This window comes from Ascidia mentula, chromosome 2 (assembly GCF_947561715.1).
Source record: "Ascidia mentula chromosome 2, kaAscMent1.1, whole genome shotgun sequence".
Taxonomy (NCBI): Eukaryota; Metazoa; Chordata; class Ascidiacea; order Phlebobranchia; family Ascidiidae; genus Ascidia; species Ascidia mentula.
This window is the reverse complement of record NC_138567.1, coordinates 5,319,704-5,335,575: the sequence shown is the minus strand read 5'-3', so window position 1 is coordinate 5,335,575 and position 15,872 is coordinate 5,319,704. Positions and strand designations below refer to the sequence as shown.

At 37.8% G+C, this 15,872-nt stretch overlaps 2 protein-coding genes and 1 long non-coding RNA gene across 5 annotated transcripts; all 3 read left to right on the top strand.

Moving 5' to 3' along the window:
- Positions 1–237: 237 nt before the first annotated feature.
- On the top strand, positions 238–1,006 carry LOC145890587 (uncharacterized). The gene is made up of 2 exons (XR_014399564.1): positions 238–350; positions 754–1,006. It is a non-coding gene; the product is annotated as an uncharacterized LOC145890587 (long non-coding RNA).
- A 3,967-nt stretch (positions 1,007–4,973) lies between these two features.
- Positions 4,974–6,459, top strand: LOC145889498 (uncharacterized). Of its 2 annotated transcripts, none has more exons than XM_082980462.1 (5): positions 4,974–5,066; positions 5,144–5,344; positions 5,638–5,703; positions 5,798–5,969; positions 6,025–6,459. In XM_082980462.1, the coding sequence occupies exons 1-5, from the start codon at positions 5,027–5,029 to the stop codon at positions 6,197–6,199; spliced, it is 654 nt and encodes a 217-aa protein (XP_082836588.1). In that variant the 5' UTR covers positions 4,974–5,026; the 3' UTR covers positions 6,200–6,459. The 2 variants fall into 2 exon arrangements, with proteins under 2 accessions (XP_082836588.1, XP_082836586.1); XM_082980460.1 differs by having other exon boundaries at positions 5,401–5,703.
- A 6,489-nt stretch (positions 6,460–12,948) lies between these two features.
- On the top strand, positions 12,949–14,624 carry LOC145889659 (uncharacterized). 2 transcript variants are annotated; one of them, XM_082980652.1, is made up of 5 exons: positions 12,949–13,220; positions 13,277–13,489; positions 13,549–13,854; positions 14,023–14,263; positions 14,408–14,624. In XM_082980652.1, exons 1-5 carry the CDS (start codon positions 13,154–13,156, stop codon positions 14,583–14,585), a joined length of 1,005 nt encoding a protein of 334 aa, XP_082836778.1. In that variant the 5' UTR covers positions 12,949–13,153; the 3' UTR covers positions 14,586–14,624. The 2 variants fall into 2 exon arrangements, with proteins under 2 accessions (XP_082836778.1, XP_082836777.1); XM_082980651.1 differs by having other exon boundaries at positions 14,402–14,624.
- The last annotated feature ends 1,248 nt before the right edge of the window (positions 14,625–15,872 follow it).

Below are 15,872 nucleotides of genomic sequence, written 5' to 3'. Positions count from 1 at the left end.
AAAACCAACAACAACAATGAACGCTGTGATACCAACAGGCAAGTAGCTCAGTGAATACAAATTATTTCCTTACAAATCAAATTAATTCGAGAAACCTTAAAACGAACCAAACGATTCGGTAATAAATAACTTGACTCACAATATTTGAACCAATTTGTTTCAGAACGAACAAACGTTTCGGCCATACCTGCAAACGTATCCCACACAACAACTGTCGTAACAACACAGAGCAACAAATCACTCATTACGAGAAAAGAAAGAGAGAACGACTCAATGATTGCAGCAATAACTCTCGGTTTACTGCTAGTTATGACAATCATTATTATTGCTGTGTTACTGATCAGAAACAGGTTAGAAGTTTGCAATATATCTTTTGTGTAACAACAATACAAGGAATTGCTGTGTTGCTACCCAGAAAGGGGTTTGTACAGGGCTTCTCAACCGCGGGTTACTGTACCTTAAAGTACCCATATATCGCTGGGGCACACAGGACTTTTTCAATCAGTGTTATTTTAAGTGAAGAAGGTCTTTTTGCATACGTAGATCACCAAAAAGGTTGTCAAAACATTTGCAGGAGATGGGGATCCACAGAGTTTACTATATTGACCATGTAGTCCACGGACCCATACAAATTTAGAAACCATAGGTTAAACTAGAGGTTGCACAAAGTATGAAATATAGTGGCATGCATCTAATACACTGATTTGCTGTGATGTTATGAAGTCAACAAAAAAAACGTGCTATGTCTTGTAGATCAAAGAAGGAAAAATCACCAGATGGTGAGGAACACCTTCATAAAACCCACAACTATAATACAGGATTGAGCGGTAACCTCGCCTTGGCTGAACAGGAAAGAGAAATGGTTGACAACCAAATCTATCACTCGGGTCAAACCAAACAAACTGTCAACAATGAGCTTTACCATATGAGCTGAAATGTCGTGCTTTACTTAAGGATGTGCATTCCATATGCCAGAAACCAAGCGCTTTTTTATTGTCAAATTGTTATTTATGATTCTCTGCTGATAAGACATCTATATTTAAACACGTGACTGTATACACTCAGGGATGTAATTACGATTCATGTATTCTTATTTCTTCTAAGTGTTAAAATATTACTTATAGGTGACGAAATGTTATTAGTTGCAGACGGAAACGAACGTCTTATTAACAAAACAAACTTGGCGGTGAGTTTTTTGTCCTTGCGAAACCATTGTCGTGCTTGCCTTTCGTGTATTTATTACGCATGTTTGATTTACATGGATTGAAAAAACATGGATGCTTCGAAAATCTATGTCATGTGTATTTAGCCTCAGTCATGAACTGTGATTGCCTTACAATAAAATGCATCTTGTGATAGAAAATGTGGATTTAGACGCACAATACGGAGAACACGGTCAAATAATACTGCTGGGGGGCTTTTTCGCATTTCGTTGCAATGAACTATTCCGAAATATAGATTCGGGCTTTCATTGATAACTAATAGGTAAAAACTTAGAGAGTATGGACGACTATAAAGTCTTTTGCATTCGTTCGAATTCAAACATAACATTTTGCTGATACAGAGTACCATTCACCAGGGAAAAATGAAATAGAGTTATTATTTGGTACCATATACGATTTCTCTATCTAGTGGCGCGTGATCTACCTCTCGTGTGAAATGCGTGCGCGCGTGGAAGCAGACAAGACAGGTTCCAATCAATAACAACACAAACAACACGACATGCGAATTTTTTGTGGGGGGTCAGTTGGACAGCTGAGATTTTTCGTTTTTTTTTTGTCCAGAGCAAACAACATGTCATTTGTTATTCATAGACTCCACATTTATTTTCGTTTGGATGAGACCTTTTACTGCTATTTACATATGCGAATATTCTATGACCTGTTTAGTACCACGTTATTATCAGGATATGCTGAGAGTGTAAGCGCAAGCAACATAAAGTGACAAGACTAATGATCTTCACGGGTTCAGTAAGAGAGGGTTGGCGGAAGGGTTTGAGCTTTTTCAGCAAAGGCTGCCATTCTGCAAATTGAATCATTGATAAAGTATGAGCGTAATCAACTGAAGATTTGCGTTGAAATGTCCGAAACGTTGGGATAAGTCTAGGAATAGTACAGTTATTTTCTCTGCGGAGAAATTGGATAAAGTTTGCTTGTATCTGAATGAGGTTGGGCCATTTTATAAGAACACACATGATGTAGAAATTATGTATGTTATTTATGCGAACTATAGGGCATTACGCTTTTCTGTTCGCTTTAAAGAGCACTGTGGTGTTTTAAAGAAAAACAACTATAGATGCGAACCGTCGTGTATAAATTTGTTGTCGTGTATAAATTTGTCCACAGTTACTTAGTAGTTTCTGTGCCTACATTAGCGCATAATAACACAAACGGTTGAGGAAAGGTGGTCGTTAGGTGGTTCTCGTTAACTGATATAGTATAGATTTGTATTTAGAATGTATTCACGATAGGTCAAAAGGCAGTCATTGGATGGGAAATTGTTGCAGAGAGAATGGTTAAACTTTGCTTAAGTTAGAAGAAGCAGTAAATACATTGGGGCCAAACAGGACGTTATGGATGGGTGACACGCAGCCATCTATTCTGCTGTGAAGCTAAAACTTTGGTGTGTGTTCGGAAAACAGTTGTACTGAACAGAGTAAAAGTATAAAACATGGTGTAAAATTAGGTATATTGCACTTCGCATACGTCAGTTTATCAATTGGATTGCAAGCAACATTACTACATAGTAGGACCCAGACATTTTGGGTGGAAACCTGTTGCATTATAGTTGAAATATGCGGCTTGTTGCAACCCATCACCGCCTACGGTGCGACTTGCTGCGATTTTACAGCAGACGGTTATTCTTCGTCAGATCGCCTTTACATGGGCGCCTGACTCGACAACCTTTATGGTTTTATTGGTGCGCCATGCCATTTTATATCTGTTGCATTTTGTTCATATGCGTAGTTGCTTTTTTTCACAATCAACAATGGATTCGGTTTTGATTTGAAACCGTGGTTTATTTTGTTGATAGATTTTTATAAATTCTTAGCTGCTTTTTCTTACCAGGATTTGGGAAACACGAAATATTTGAATAATGATGTCACAACAGCAACTTATTACCTTCGGTAGAAAAGTTCAATTTTAAAGCAGAACATTGTAATTTTACTAACAATACAATTGTTATTGCAGTTATTTTATGGAGTACAACGGGAGCAGCATGTCCGCGAAACGCCGCAGGATTTTTTGGTTACCTGGTGTACAGTGCACCACACAATAATTTGGAATCTTGCGTGTGGATGCTTGGTGCAAAAGACATTAAAAATGATGCAATAGTGGCAATTACGTTTAGTCTACATTACAAAATGGATAATAGTTGGAGAGGCTCAACAACCGTTACGTTACCAGACGGTAAACCAAAGTTAATTCACATGTTTTTATTCCAAACATCAACGCTAAATACACATTTTTAGAGAAAGAAATTACATACCAAGACATAGAAAAGTATTCAAGCACAGAACCAAACCCCTGGTGTGGTTTTTACGTTAAACGGAACATGGGAAACGAAACAACTTGTGCAACAGGAATTTCAATGTGGGATGCTTGTCGCAACAAGAGAGTCGTTACTGTACAAAGCAAGACTTGGCCACCAATGATGACTTCTCAAATGAAAAACACATACACAGTTCTATCGTACGCAGTTTTTCCGTGCAGCAAAAACAACCTTGTCCAACCGATGACAACGACGACCGACGCTATATTAACAGGCAAGTCATATGGTCGATCAACAATAAATCAAGAATAAATAATACAACTTATATCAAACAATTTAATCCAGAACAAACAACCACACAAGGGCGCCAAAGTACTATGACTAACTTTGTTACAAATTCATCATCCCAACTTCAACCTGCAAACGGAACAGTCGATTCAGGCACATTAACCACTGCAAATAAAGTCCCCCACAATGAGGCCATTCAGTTTATTGATGGAAAAGAATCAATGATTGCAGCAATAACCCTTGGCCCAGTGTTGGTTGTGGCAATCATTTTTATTGCTGTGTTGCTGATGAGAAAGGGGTAAGAGGTTTGAAAATTTTGTGTTTCTTTTATCAACAAACCAAACAAAACGACGAAATATCAAAATTAAACGTTGCAATTTTACCAATCATGCGAGGACCAACGCAGAAACAAAGTGTTTTGTAGATTAAAAAAGGAAAATCTACCAGGCAGTGAACAGCTGCCTGAAACCCACAACCAAACAACAGGAAGCAACGTTAACCATGAAAATCCTTACATCTTGGCTGATCAGGAAAGAGAAATGGTTGAAAACCAAATCTATGAATCTATGACAAACAAACTGTCCACAATGAGCTTTACCATATGAGCTGAAATGTCGTTGTTGTCTCTTTATGTTTAAACACAGTCCTATGGCCAGCAAGGGTTGCTCGACCCGCGATATGATATGATAAAGCATCATTGCTCATTCCCAGTAAATTTTGTGGCTCTAACTGCGATTCATAGTATTATTTATTTTTCCGCGACTGAAAGGCTTATTCGGTCAGATAACTACACGTGATTTTTTATTTGAGAATAGCAGCATTGTTTGTTGATCAGCGTTCTGGAAATAAACCGTCTTACTTTACTTGATTGACATTTCAATAACTTTCTAAACAGTCCACTTGGTCGAAACTATACGATGAATCACTTCCTTGTGCGCATTAAAAATTGCAACACGGAACAAATCCTGCCACTGATATCATTACTTTGCAGCCCAATCAAGCGTCAACCGTGTGTTATGTTAGCGTCTTGTTCATTATAAATACATTTACAAAAGATGGGAAATGTTTAGTGTGTTCGATAGACATATTTTTCAAAAAAAGGATATCGTATGATAGCTGTATAAAAAAGGCACGTTACTCGTATCGTTTTTTTTTTAATTTTTAATAGATATTTTTTCTATCGCGACAGAAAGTCCAACATTTATTAGACCTGATTGAATTGTTGTGTTTAATAAATAAAAGTGCGATGCAAGATGCGGTGAACTACATCATCTTGGTTCTTTGTGGTGAGGGATAGTAACAACCTTTATTTATAAGCATGTATTTCTCTTGCACCAACAAAAAAATTATTTCTCTGGTTAAGTTTTTATTTGGGGAGTTTGTGATGGATGTCCAAGTGATGTCGTCGACAACAATGGTTCAATAGATTACTACACGCATAAACAAGAAAACTGTACATGGATACTTGGCCAGAAAAATATCACAACTGACGTAGTTCTTATGATTACCTTTCTGCAGTACTACGGCTGGCGAGGTGGTCAATCGAAGGGATCTTTACCAAACGGTAAATGTCTGTAGTTTTTTTTAAAGCCAGTACCAACATAAAAAGTTTTTCACAAGGCGATGCATTCGAGGAAGAAAGTTTGTACAGATACGGTTATTCCACCCGACCTTGGTGTGGATTGTACGTAAAGAGGAATTCAGGAAGTGAAAAAACTTGCAAACCCGATATTCCACTTCCCACCTCTTGCAGAAATAATCCAAACACAACTATAAGTAATGACTGGCCACCGGTCATGAAAACCATAGCTAAGAAAACCAGTATTGTGCTAAAATACAAAATATCTCAATGCTCAGGAAACCAAGTTTTTTCTATGACAACTGCCATTCCAACAACGCAACCCATCGTTACAACAACCAAAGGTATTGTCTTTAGCCAGACGTTTACTGTCACTCAAGTTATTGCAACGATTGTAACATTTTATCGCAAATGAAGGCCATAAATATACATAAACAGAGATTCAAAACCCTACAACTCCACTGAACACAATACACAGTTATCCCCAAGAGACAGAAGATAAAACGATGAATCAAAGCTTGAGAAACCAGCTATTCACTACAGCAATGTCACTTGGCGTGTTACTCATCATTGCATTGATCATCATTGGGATTCTGGCCATCAAATTAAGGTGGGTTCTCTTGACCAACCACACCTTTTGCGTGATAAAAAATTTTGCTTTGAAGGTTGAGGAATAAGAACAGCAACTCAACGCATGAAAACCGACCCCGTTCACCTGTCAATCAACAAGCGATGGACCCATACGTTGCTGATCGAACGGAAAGAGAAACGGTGTACCAACAAATCTACTCAGGAGATCAAATGGCACAGACTGTCCGCAACGAAATATATCATATCTGAAAGAAAAGAAAGTGGTTTTGATACAAAAATACAGTTTCCAAATTAACCCTTATTTTCGATCAATACAGGAAGATTTTTTTTGTTTTCAGACGCGATCGAATTATATCAAGTATTACTTTTTCTGTGTGCAGCATGTGCACATATTGTCAATCTAACTGTTATATAGTGAAACATTGAATTTGCATATCGGCAAACCTAAATATTCACCAGGAGATAAACCAAATCGATACACATGTTCACCTGAAAGTTACCAGCAAAGATTCATTTATTCAGGAATTTATGTTTGGTTGCTGCACCTTATTACAACATTTTAAGTATAATTTTATTGTGCAATCCATTGTAACATAGTTTCTTTAAATTCGTTTTTTTTTATTGGATGACTTTTTTCAGCAAAACTCCTGTGGGAAAGGGGTTCTCTTTATCAAGTGTAAATCAAACGTATTCGAAAATATATTAATATCGCTGGTTTGCAAAGAACGCAATACTGAATCTCTATTGAGTTTACTTGTAACCTGGCAAACTCTTCCGCATCCCCATGCAGCCCACAAACATCTATCATGGTGACAGAATGTCGTTTGATTTATTGGGTTTAACGATATTTAAACGTGATTTCCTGGTTTAGTTTGGAAACCAAACCAAACCAACCGTTTCGATACGCAGTTGGAAGTGAAGTGTTTACAGTATGGAGCAAAACCAACCCGTGTATCTTTACTTCCTCCACATGTAGTATTCTCTGTTTTCCACGTTAATGCATTTACATTTGACCAATGCTTTTCCATGGTTCACAGTGGTGGCAGTTGTATACTTGGGGTGTTCCAAGCGCGGTTGGAGCAACGCATACAACGTTATTTGAGTAACTTGCACTTATTTTAACCACCTTACTTACTCTTGCCTCGTGTCTCATTTATCGGACTGATGTTATATTGACATTTCAGACATGTTACGTAGTTGTATTTGCTTTATCTATATTTGCTAACCATGTCGTTTGGCGCGTGGATTTCTACTGTTGATCAATGTACAAATAAATCGTTTCCTGGTCTTGAATTACAACTGAAAGGCTGAGTTACAGATGCTGTTTCAACCAAAATATGGCTGGTTGTGATTTAACCATGTTCACCATTAATATTTGTGAGTTGACGATAGTATATGTTTCACCCTTCCATTAAATTGCGGAGGAAAAAGGAATTTTGCTAAGGGATTTTTCATCTTAAAGCGTTACGTTATGGCATAGATAGAGGCTGTTCAGTCTAACGATACAGGCACGCCAGACATCGGCACCTTTTGCGTCACTGGCTAAAGGTATATCAGCTGAATGATGATTGGGCCGAAAAAAGACCACTTCACTTTGACTTTTAATCAAATAAAAGCTCATATATATTTGAATGCTTGGAGCACAATTGACTAAAATGTATGTAATCGTGGCATTACATAATACTGAGTCGTCGTTGTATAATCGCAACTGATTGTGGATAGTGCGTCTCAGCACTCGTTACCACACGGTAAACAGAAACTAGTGGACGTCTTTGCTCAGTAAATATCAACGTTTCTAACACAGCGCCCAGCACGTCTGGACTAAACACCGGGTTTTATACCAAATAAAACTTATAAACAACACGGAAAAGTAAGAAAAAGGTGCAATGTTATTCTTAAACGACCAATTCCACAACACAAGGCTGTGTGTGATTTACTGTACGACACAAGGCTACGTAAACTATGTTGTTAATGCGTTGACATCGACGTATAACGTTTATCATGTGGATTCCTGCGCCCCGATAAACTATCACTTTGTTTTCATGGAAAACGCTCACGCTCATACCGGCGCAAATAGGCCTTCAGGCAGGAACGATTGTAAAGCGGAAGAGGAAAAACATTTACAAGTGAACTGTAGACAGTTCACACTGTTTCGACCAAAAAGGTCTCATCAGCAGCTGGTGACTGAAAAGTTTCTTGTTAATGAACTAGTCAGGCACAGACATTTGTACATTGTGGTGACTGCCGACGTCCATCCGGAGGGAATTTTCTGTTTAGTTTCGTGATCTGTGTGTAGGTACTTCAAAAGCAGTCGACAAGTTTTGTTTGTTTTGTCCTGCGTTGAACGACGAATTGCTGATATTGCCTTACCAGCGATGCACCTTAGCTAGTATGCTATTTGGTCACTACACATCTGCTTTATTTCTACATGCAGAAACACATTTTTATAAAAAGTAGCGATGAAACCGTTTACGTTTGCATAACATAGGTGATCATAACCCGGATTATTCTAATTATCAAATATAACCTTCACAGCAAACCTGGATAAATCAGTAATTGCTGATGAGCAATCCCATACATGGACGCCAATTAAAACCGTATAGCACCAGCAAAATACAATGTTCCCAGAAGAGCAAGGATTTGGTTCTGGTGCAAATTTGTTTGCTTGTCGCAACTCTTTGTTTTTTATCAAGTGAAATTGTTTGCTCAGAAATTAGACATATAGGAAAATTGTATTCCTGATTTAGTTCCCACGAGATGCAAGGAAAAGCAAAACATTTCTTCCCATTTCTATGTGGTAAACACAAATATATGCTTGATAAACAAATATATGTTAAACTGCAGTGATATCCATCAGTTAAGTCGGAATTACTTTTGCAGGTTTCCTTTGTTTTCGACCTATTTATTCCATATGTCCGGGAGATGTAATTGACAACAAAGGTTCAATAAGCTATAAAACCTATTATGATTCTGAACCTTGCATATGGACGCTCGGCCCAGCAGATATGCAAACGAACGTAATTCTTTCCATTAGCTTTATTGAATATATAAACAACAATCCTGGTGGTCAAGCCAACGGTACATTACCAAACGGTAAATCATTATGGTGTATATATGCATATTAGACTTTTTTAGTACGGCTTTCGTACGTAGGCAATGCACTTGAGGATCAAGATTTATCCAACGACGGATCGACCGAACCGTGGTGTGGATTGTACGTAAAGGGGAACAACGGCAGTGAAATAACTTGCAAGCCCAGTATTCCACTCTTCACCACCTGCAGAAATAATCCAAAAACCTCTTTAAGCATTCAGTGGCCCCCGGTCATGGAAACCACAACCAGGTACAAAGACATTGTTCTTGAATATGAGGTATATCAATGTTACGGAAACCAGGTTTTTCTGACCACATCGCCTTTTATTGAAACAACACGAGGAATCATTACAAGTAAAGGTATTGTTACATTTTTGGTCATCCGCTACATTCTAAAGAAATGCATTTTTAAAAGTAACATCTTCCGGGAACCTGGTTTACCCGACCACATCACCTGGTAATGAAACAACACGACAAATCTTTATAAGTAATGGTATTGTTACAATTTTGGTCATCCAATCCATTCTAAAGATATGTATTTTTTTTAAATAACAAAAAAAATGCTTAACATAAAAATTTATTTTCTCCCAATAGCGGAAGTAACGAGTGACAGCTCCATCAACGGAACCTTGGCCGCAGCAATATCATTTGGCGTATTACTGATAATTGCATTAACTATCATTGCAATTTTGGCTTTTAAACTGAGGTGGGTTCTCTAGATCAGTTTGTAGACACTCGTTTGTTCTTAGAAACACATTTGATTAACGACAAAACCGTTAAAGGTCCAAGAATGCGAAGAACAACAACAACTCAACAACGCTGGGAAACCAACCCTGGGAACAAATCAATGATCAAGTCACCAAGCCATATTTTGTTGAGGGATCGCAAAGAGAAATGGTTGTCAATCAAATTTACGACTCTGGAAATCAAACCAAACAGCCCGTTAACAACGAGATATATCCTAACTGAGAGGGGACCGGCTGTATTATACTGCTGCAAAAAAGAGTTTTTTAAAGCAACTAGAAACATACCTTTTTGCTACTTATTGTGTACGTGCGAGCAACATACTTATTTTGATTTCTGTTAACTGTTTACCAACGTTAGCGTCAATTTCCATTAGAATATACCTACTGGTCTTTGCCTCAGAACTGCAATCTTAGTTTATTATGAGTGTAGGATTCATGTTTTAATTCAAGCAACACTGACTGCAATTTCAGCAACACTAGTTTTAACCTTAAGCATGTGCTTCCATATTTCATAACATTTGCATACATAACTTTGGCCGAGAGATTTATGGTGCTAAGGATGACTTTTCGCGCGACTTTTCTCGGCAAGAGTTCTACAGTAAAAAGTAAATTAATCTCTCAAAAGCGTAAATGTTGTTTGTTTGAGGTTGATTAATCGGGTAACACGTTCCTTCCGTGATGTAAAATGCGTAATTTCCTCTTGGTGTCGTTAGGGACGCGGAAAAAGTTGCTCAGTTAAACGTGTGAAGTGCTCGACATTAGGTTGAAAGAAAGCAATTGCGAAACAAATGTATGAAGATTTGGGAGAAAGCCAATGGAAACTTTGTTGTAACTGAATTTTAATCATTTGTCTATTTAATATTTATTTGGCAAACCAGCTGGTTCGACTGAATCTTGGTGTCTACGAGCATTAGGTCTACTTCCAACTGTTATTTTGATAACTGCTTCTGGAATGTATTTCAAAACCAAGTACAACTTCAATGCTTTTTGTGGTAAGTTCATTATTACCTTACAATTAAACTTGTTGTATTTCTCCTCACTAAAATCTACCGCAGGTTTACTGTTAGTTTCTGAAGTTTGCTCAAGATGTCCAACGGAATTAAGCAACAACCAAGGTTCGGTAAACTCCATATCATATTCACAAGAACGCTGCATTTGGAAACTTGGACCAGAAAATATGCAAACAGACGTTATCCTTGCCATCAAGTTCATAAAATATAAAATATACGACGGTCGGAAAGCCAACAGCGCAATCGGATATCTACCAAACGGTAAACGCTAGCATGATCTATACTTTTTTAGGGGATTCACTGCAATGCCAAGACTTGCTCCGCGACGGATCTAGAACTAAACCTTGGTGTGGATTGTATGTGAAGAGGAACTCGGGTAATGAAAACACTTGTAGCCCTGCTATTCCACTTCTTACCTCATGTAGGAACGATCCTAACACAACTATAAGTAAGGACTGGCCTCCGGTCATGACAACCATAATGAGGAACATGTACATAACGCTTGAGTATGAGGTATTTCATTGCATTGGGAATTAAGTTTTACCTGTCACATCTTCAGTCCCTAATACGACACAGACACTCAATTCAACTCAAGGTATTGCGGTTATTTTATAGTTGAACAGCTTCATTCCGAATACATGCTTTGGCGACTGTGTTTTGTGTACAGAATTTCAGAGCACTCCAAAACCGATGTCGCTTCTCCTTGGCGAAGTTACCTTTACTGTGACTGTTGCAGCAGTACTTCTTGACGTTGTACTTGTGGCTGTACTGGCCGTCAACGGCATTATTATCTTCAAATTTAGGTGAGGAAGTGGATTGAATCACTTTGCCAATAGTCACAATTACTGGATTTACTTTACAGGTCGTCCAATAAAAACAGCTTCAACTACGCAAAGTATGAAAACCAACACTGCTCCTTCGCTAACGAGCAAGCCACCACCTCAGGCGCTGTTGCTGTATCGCAGAAAGAAGTGGTTGACAATCAAATTTACAAAAGTGCAAACGAAGCATAATTTACGACATTTATGCCTGTTTGCATGATTATATGTTCTTAACTATCATAAATGGAAATAGCGACAGGGGTTATCAGGGTTAACGTAGTACGCAAAAACCACAAGCGTTACGTGCATGACGTCATTAAATGCAGTCATATCATGCTTGTGCGTCAAACAATGTGTCTTCGCAACAGGAAGTTATGCACATTGACAAAACTAAATGAGTTTCGTACCGTCCTTCACTTTATTTGAAGTAGCCTAGTAGTTTTTATAGTGATGGTAAAGTTTAGTACGTTTATAAAGTTACATTATAAAACATACATTTGATGATAGCCAGAAATAAATGTATATCACATCCAGTTGTTGCGGTGCTGTAGGTCAGTGTCACCAAATACTAGACAAATTTATTTTAAATTTGCGAAATATATGTGAGAGGTTACATTTCTGAACGTGACAAACACTACTTTGAGTTGTCTACTAAAACCTGGTGACAAGCAGTGTAACTAAAGCAAAGACCAAATAAGTTTGGTGACTACTTAAAATTGCCGGAAAAGCCTGGTAAAGGACTGAAGCTTCTTCAGAGTCTCCTGATTTTTAATTGACAGCATTTAATCAGCAAACATTCGATAATTTTGGTTTCAAGTAGCACCCCTATGTGGTGTAAGTAATATACAGCGATAGTATCACGAACTACATGCGGCAGTGCAATGTGACACAAATTAACATATACAGCAAAGCACACAACAGGTGACATTCATGTTATAGAAATGCAAACTTTGTTTTATGGTATTTTAATATTTCTTCTTTCAAAAATATCACAAGAATATCACTTTTATTGTTTTGACTTTTATCAAAACCAGCAACTAACAATTCTCCCAACCACACGTGGTTAAATATTCTCCAGAATGTTTACTGCGAGGTAAACAGGGAAGTAACTGATGTTGGGACAGTGACGTAGATACGTGAACAGTGACATAAGGACGATAAGTGTATCGTATATTTTATCACACATCTAGAACATGTCGTTAAAGGTTTAGCAACACGTGGTAACATAAACAGACATACCGAGAATAAACGCAGTGTAACGATGAAAGCAACCTTAAAAATCAATTCTATAGCACTGCTTTATAGCGTATAAGAATTGATTATGACCTTTTTGCTGCCAAAAGCATAACTTTAGTCAATTAGAGGAAATAACAAGCAAATACTTAATATGTGACTTTCCTTGCAATAGACGCGTATAAGAATGTTGTGAATAACTGGCAGTTTTTTTCAGGTTAAAAAGCATTTAAAACGTGTTGTGAAAGTTTGCTTAAAAAGTGCTGTTTTAAACAGGTTGATACTTGTGAAGTGTTGTTCATGTATTATAAAAAAGAAGATAAAGTCAAAGCAACCATGTTAACGCGGTTGACATGCCTGACATTCGGTACAAATGTGTTTTTTTGTGTCAGAAAACACACGAGTTAATTGGGACACTTTTAGGTTTCATCGTGTTTGAGATGGTCTCAGCAAAGTGCCCGGCCGCAGTTACAAATACATGGAGCTTGATGGACCATAATGTTAAATGGAGAGAAGTTTGCGATTGGACACTAGGCGCCTCTGCGATGCGTAGTGACGTCATTGTTTCAATACGGTTTTTGTTGTTTTTTGCAAATTCTGACCGGGAAAACTACGCACGAGGGATTTTACCAAACGGTATGGAGCTTTCTTATTCTATTTTGCCACAAAACACACACTAGTAAAGTTTGTTTCAGGGGATTCTTTACAAAGTGAAGACTTATACCACAGCTGGTCAGAATCAGTGAATCCGTGGTGTGGGTTGTATGTTAAGGCAAATCTTGGGACTGAAACAACGTGTGCAACTAATATTTCGCTGCCAACTTCATGCCGAAATCAGGCCAAGACAGTAATAAGTAATGACTGGCCCCCAATCATGAAAACCACTGCAAGATATAGATACATTTTGTTGGAATACGCAATTTTCGAATGCATTGGAAACCAGGTTCTTCCAGCAACTTCACGTGAAATGACTACGACAAATCCTTACACAGCTTCCACAGGTACTACTTTCATGAAATAATAAAGATTTTAGTATAGGTGGCGAGTAAATATGTTACGGAAATAAAAACATAGAGAAAACATTTAGATTGATGTTTTATGTTTCATTCCAAATAGCATTTCTAGTTTTAGTAAACGTATATCATTATATGTTTCGTGGTTTATTTTAGGTGGTTTAACTTTGGGTACAAGCAACTCAGCCACCACCTTAGTCGCACAACAAGTCAACAAAACTACTGACGCACAACTAGTAAATGCATCCCAAATATCAACCCCGTCTCATCCAACGACAGACAAAAAAGTTTTCAGTAGTCAGAACACCGGAAGCGAGGCGGTTGCAGCAGCAGTAGTGCTCGGTGTATTACTGATAGCAGCTCTTCTTGTTATTGGGATTCTTGCATTTAAAATACGGTGAGGAATCTTATCCGTCACGTCGATAAATACGTTTTTGTGCATTGACATCGTAAAGTACATGGATTATAAGTTAATTTACTGTTTGTGTAGCTTGTAACAATAGCTTGCTTATGTTACATCATCCTTATTTTCAAGCTACAGTAACATAAAAGGGACCTCCGAGAATAGAAACCCCTTGCCTGCCAACCCTACTGAGCCATCCATCAATCCGTACGCTTTCGCTGAACCAGGAAGAGAAGAAGTGAATAATGTGATTTACAGCTCCGACCCGGTCGACCAAACCAAACAAACTGTTGACAACGAGTTATATGGCAATTGATTACAAGCTGGGACTCAGCCGTAAAATTGTCTTTTTTGATGCAACCATGATTTTGTTCAATGATTTACTTGTGTATCACTGTTTTGCAAGATCCAAATACATGATGTTTTGATAATGTTTTAAGAGGATTCATTGCAATGCCAAGACATACTCGGCGACGGGTCTCGCACCCAACTGCACCCATCAGATCAAACTTAATCTCGCACCCATCAGATCAAACTTAATTTGATGCTTCACAAGAACCTTTCTCTTGCAATTTGTTGGTAGATTAGGACAGCAAACTGTGAATAAATACACTCATTGCGTTTTATTCTAAGGCATAAAGAAAGATTTTAAGGGAAAATTATTCTCAACTATAAAATTAGTACGCAAAAGAGTGAACGGGCGATTTAAACACCCAGCGTTGCGTGGATGACATCACCAATGCGGTCATATCATGCTTCTACGTAAAAAATGCCTTTGACGTAAGTAAAAGGCCTAAATTTTCTTATCGTACTTCACTTTATGTGAAGTAGCCCAGTGGTTGTGATAGTGATGGTAAAGTTCAGTACGATCATAAAGTTACATTCTGAAACAAGCATTTGATAGCCAGAAATAAACGTATACCATATCAATTTGTAGCGATATTGTAGTTCAGTGTAATCAAATATTGCACAAATTTATTTTAAATTTTCGAAATGTATGTATGAAGTCACATTTCCGGACGTGACAAACACTACATTGAGCAAGGTAGGCGTGTAGTGTTTACCACTACCAAACACTACGTTACGTACAGGTTTGAAGTAATGAGCTAGTAACTGCTTAGAATTACCTGAGAAGTCTGGTAAAGGACAGAGACATTATCAGATCATCCGGGATTTTTTATTGCCAGCATTTAACTTAGTTAACAAACATTTATGTGAAAGAAATTCAAACTTCGTTTTAATGTATTGCAATATAGTCCTCTTTAAATGGCAACGGTATTTGATTTTAACTGCAATAACACGTCATGTTGATGACGCACGGCGCCTGCCTATCCATTGTGATTAAACAATAGTTTTTTACAGTCGTAGTTAAGGGAAGATGCACTGTGCGCACACATAATACAATTGAGAATTACCTTTTTTAAAAATGAACACAGGTTTACAAAACAGGTCGCAGTTTCCACAACAGAACATGTATGAAGTAGATATGAAACACTTTGTTCTAATTATCAAAGAAAGGTAAGGAAATGATTGCGTTCTGTAGTCAGGTCGTACAATAAATACAATGGCGGTGAGCCAGTCCACAGACGTTAATTCGATTGTA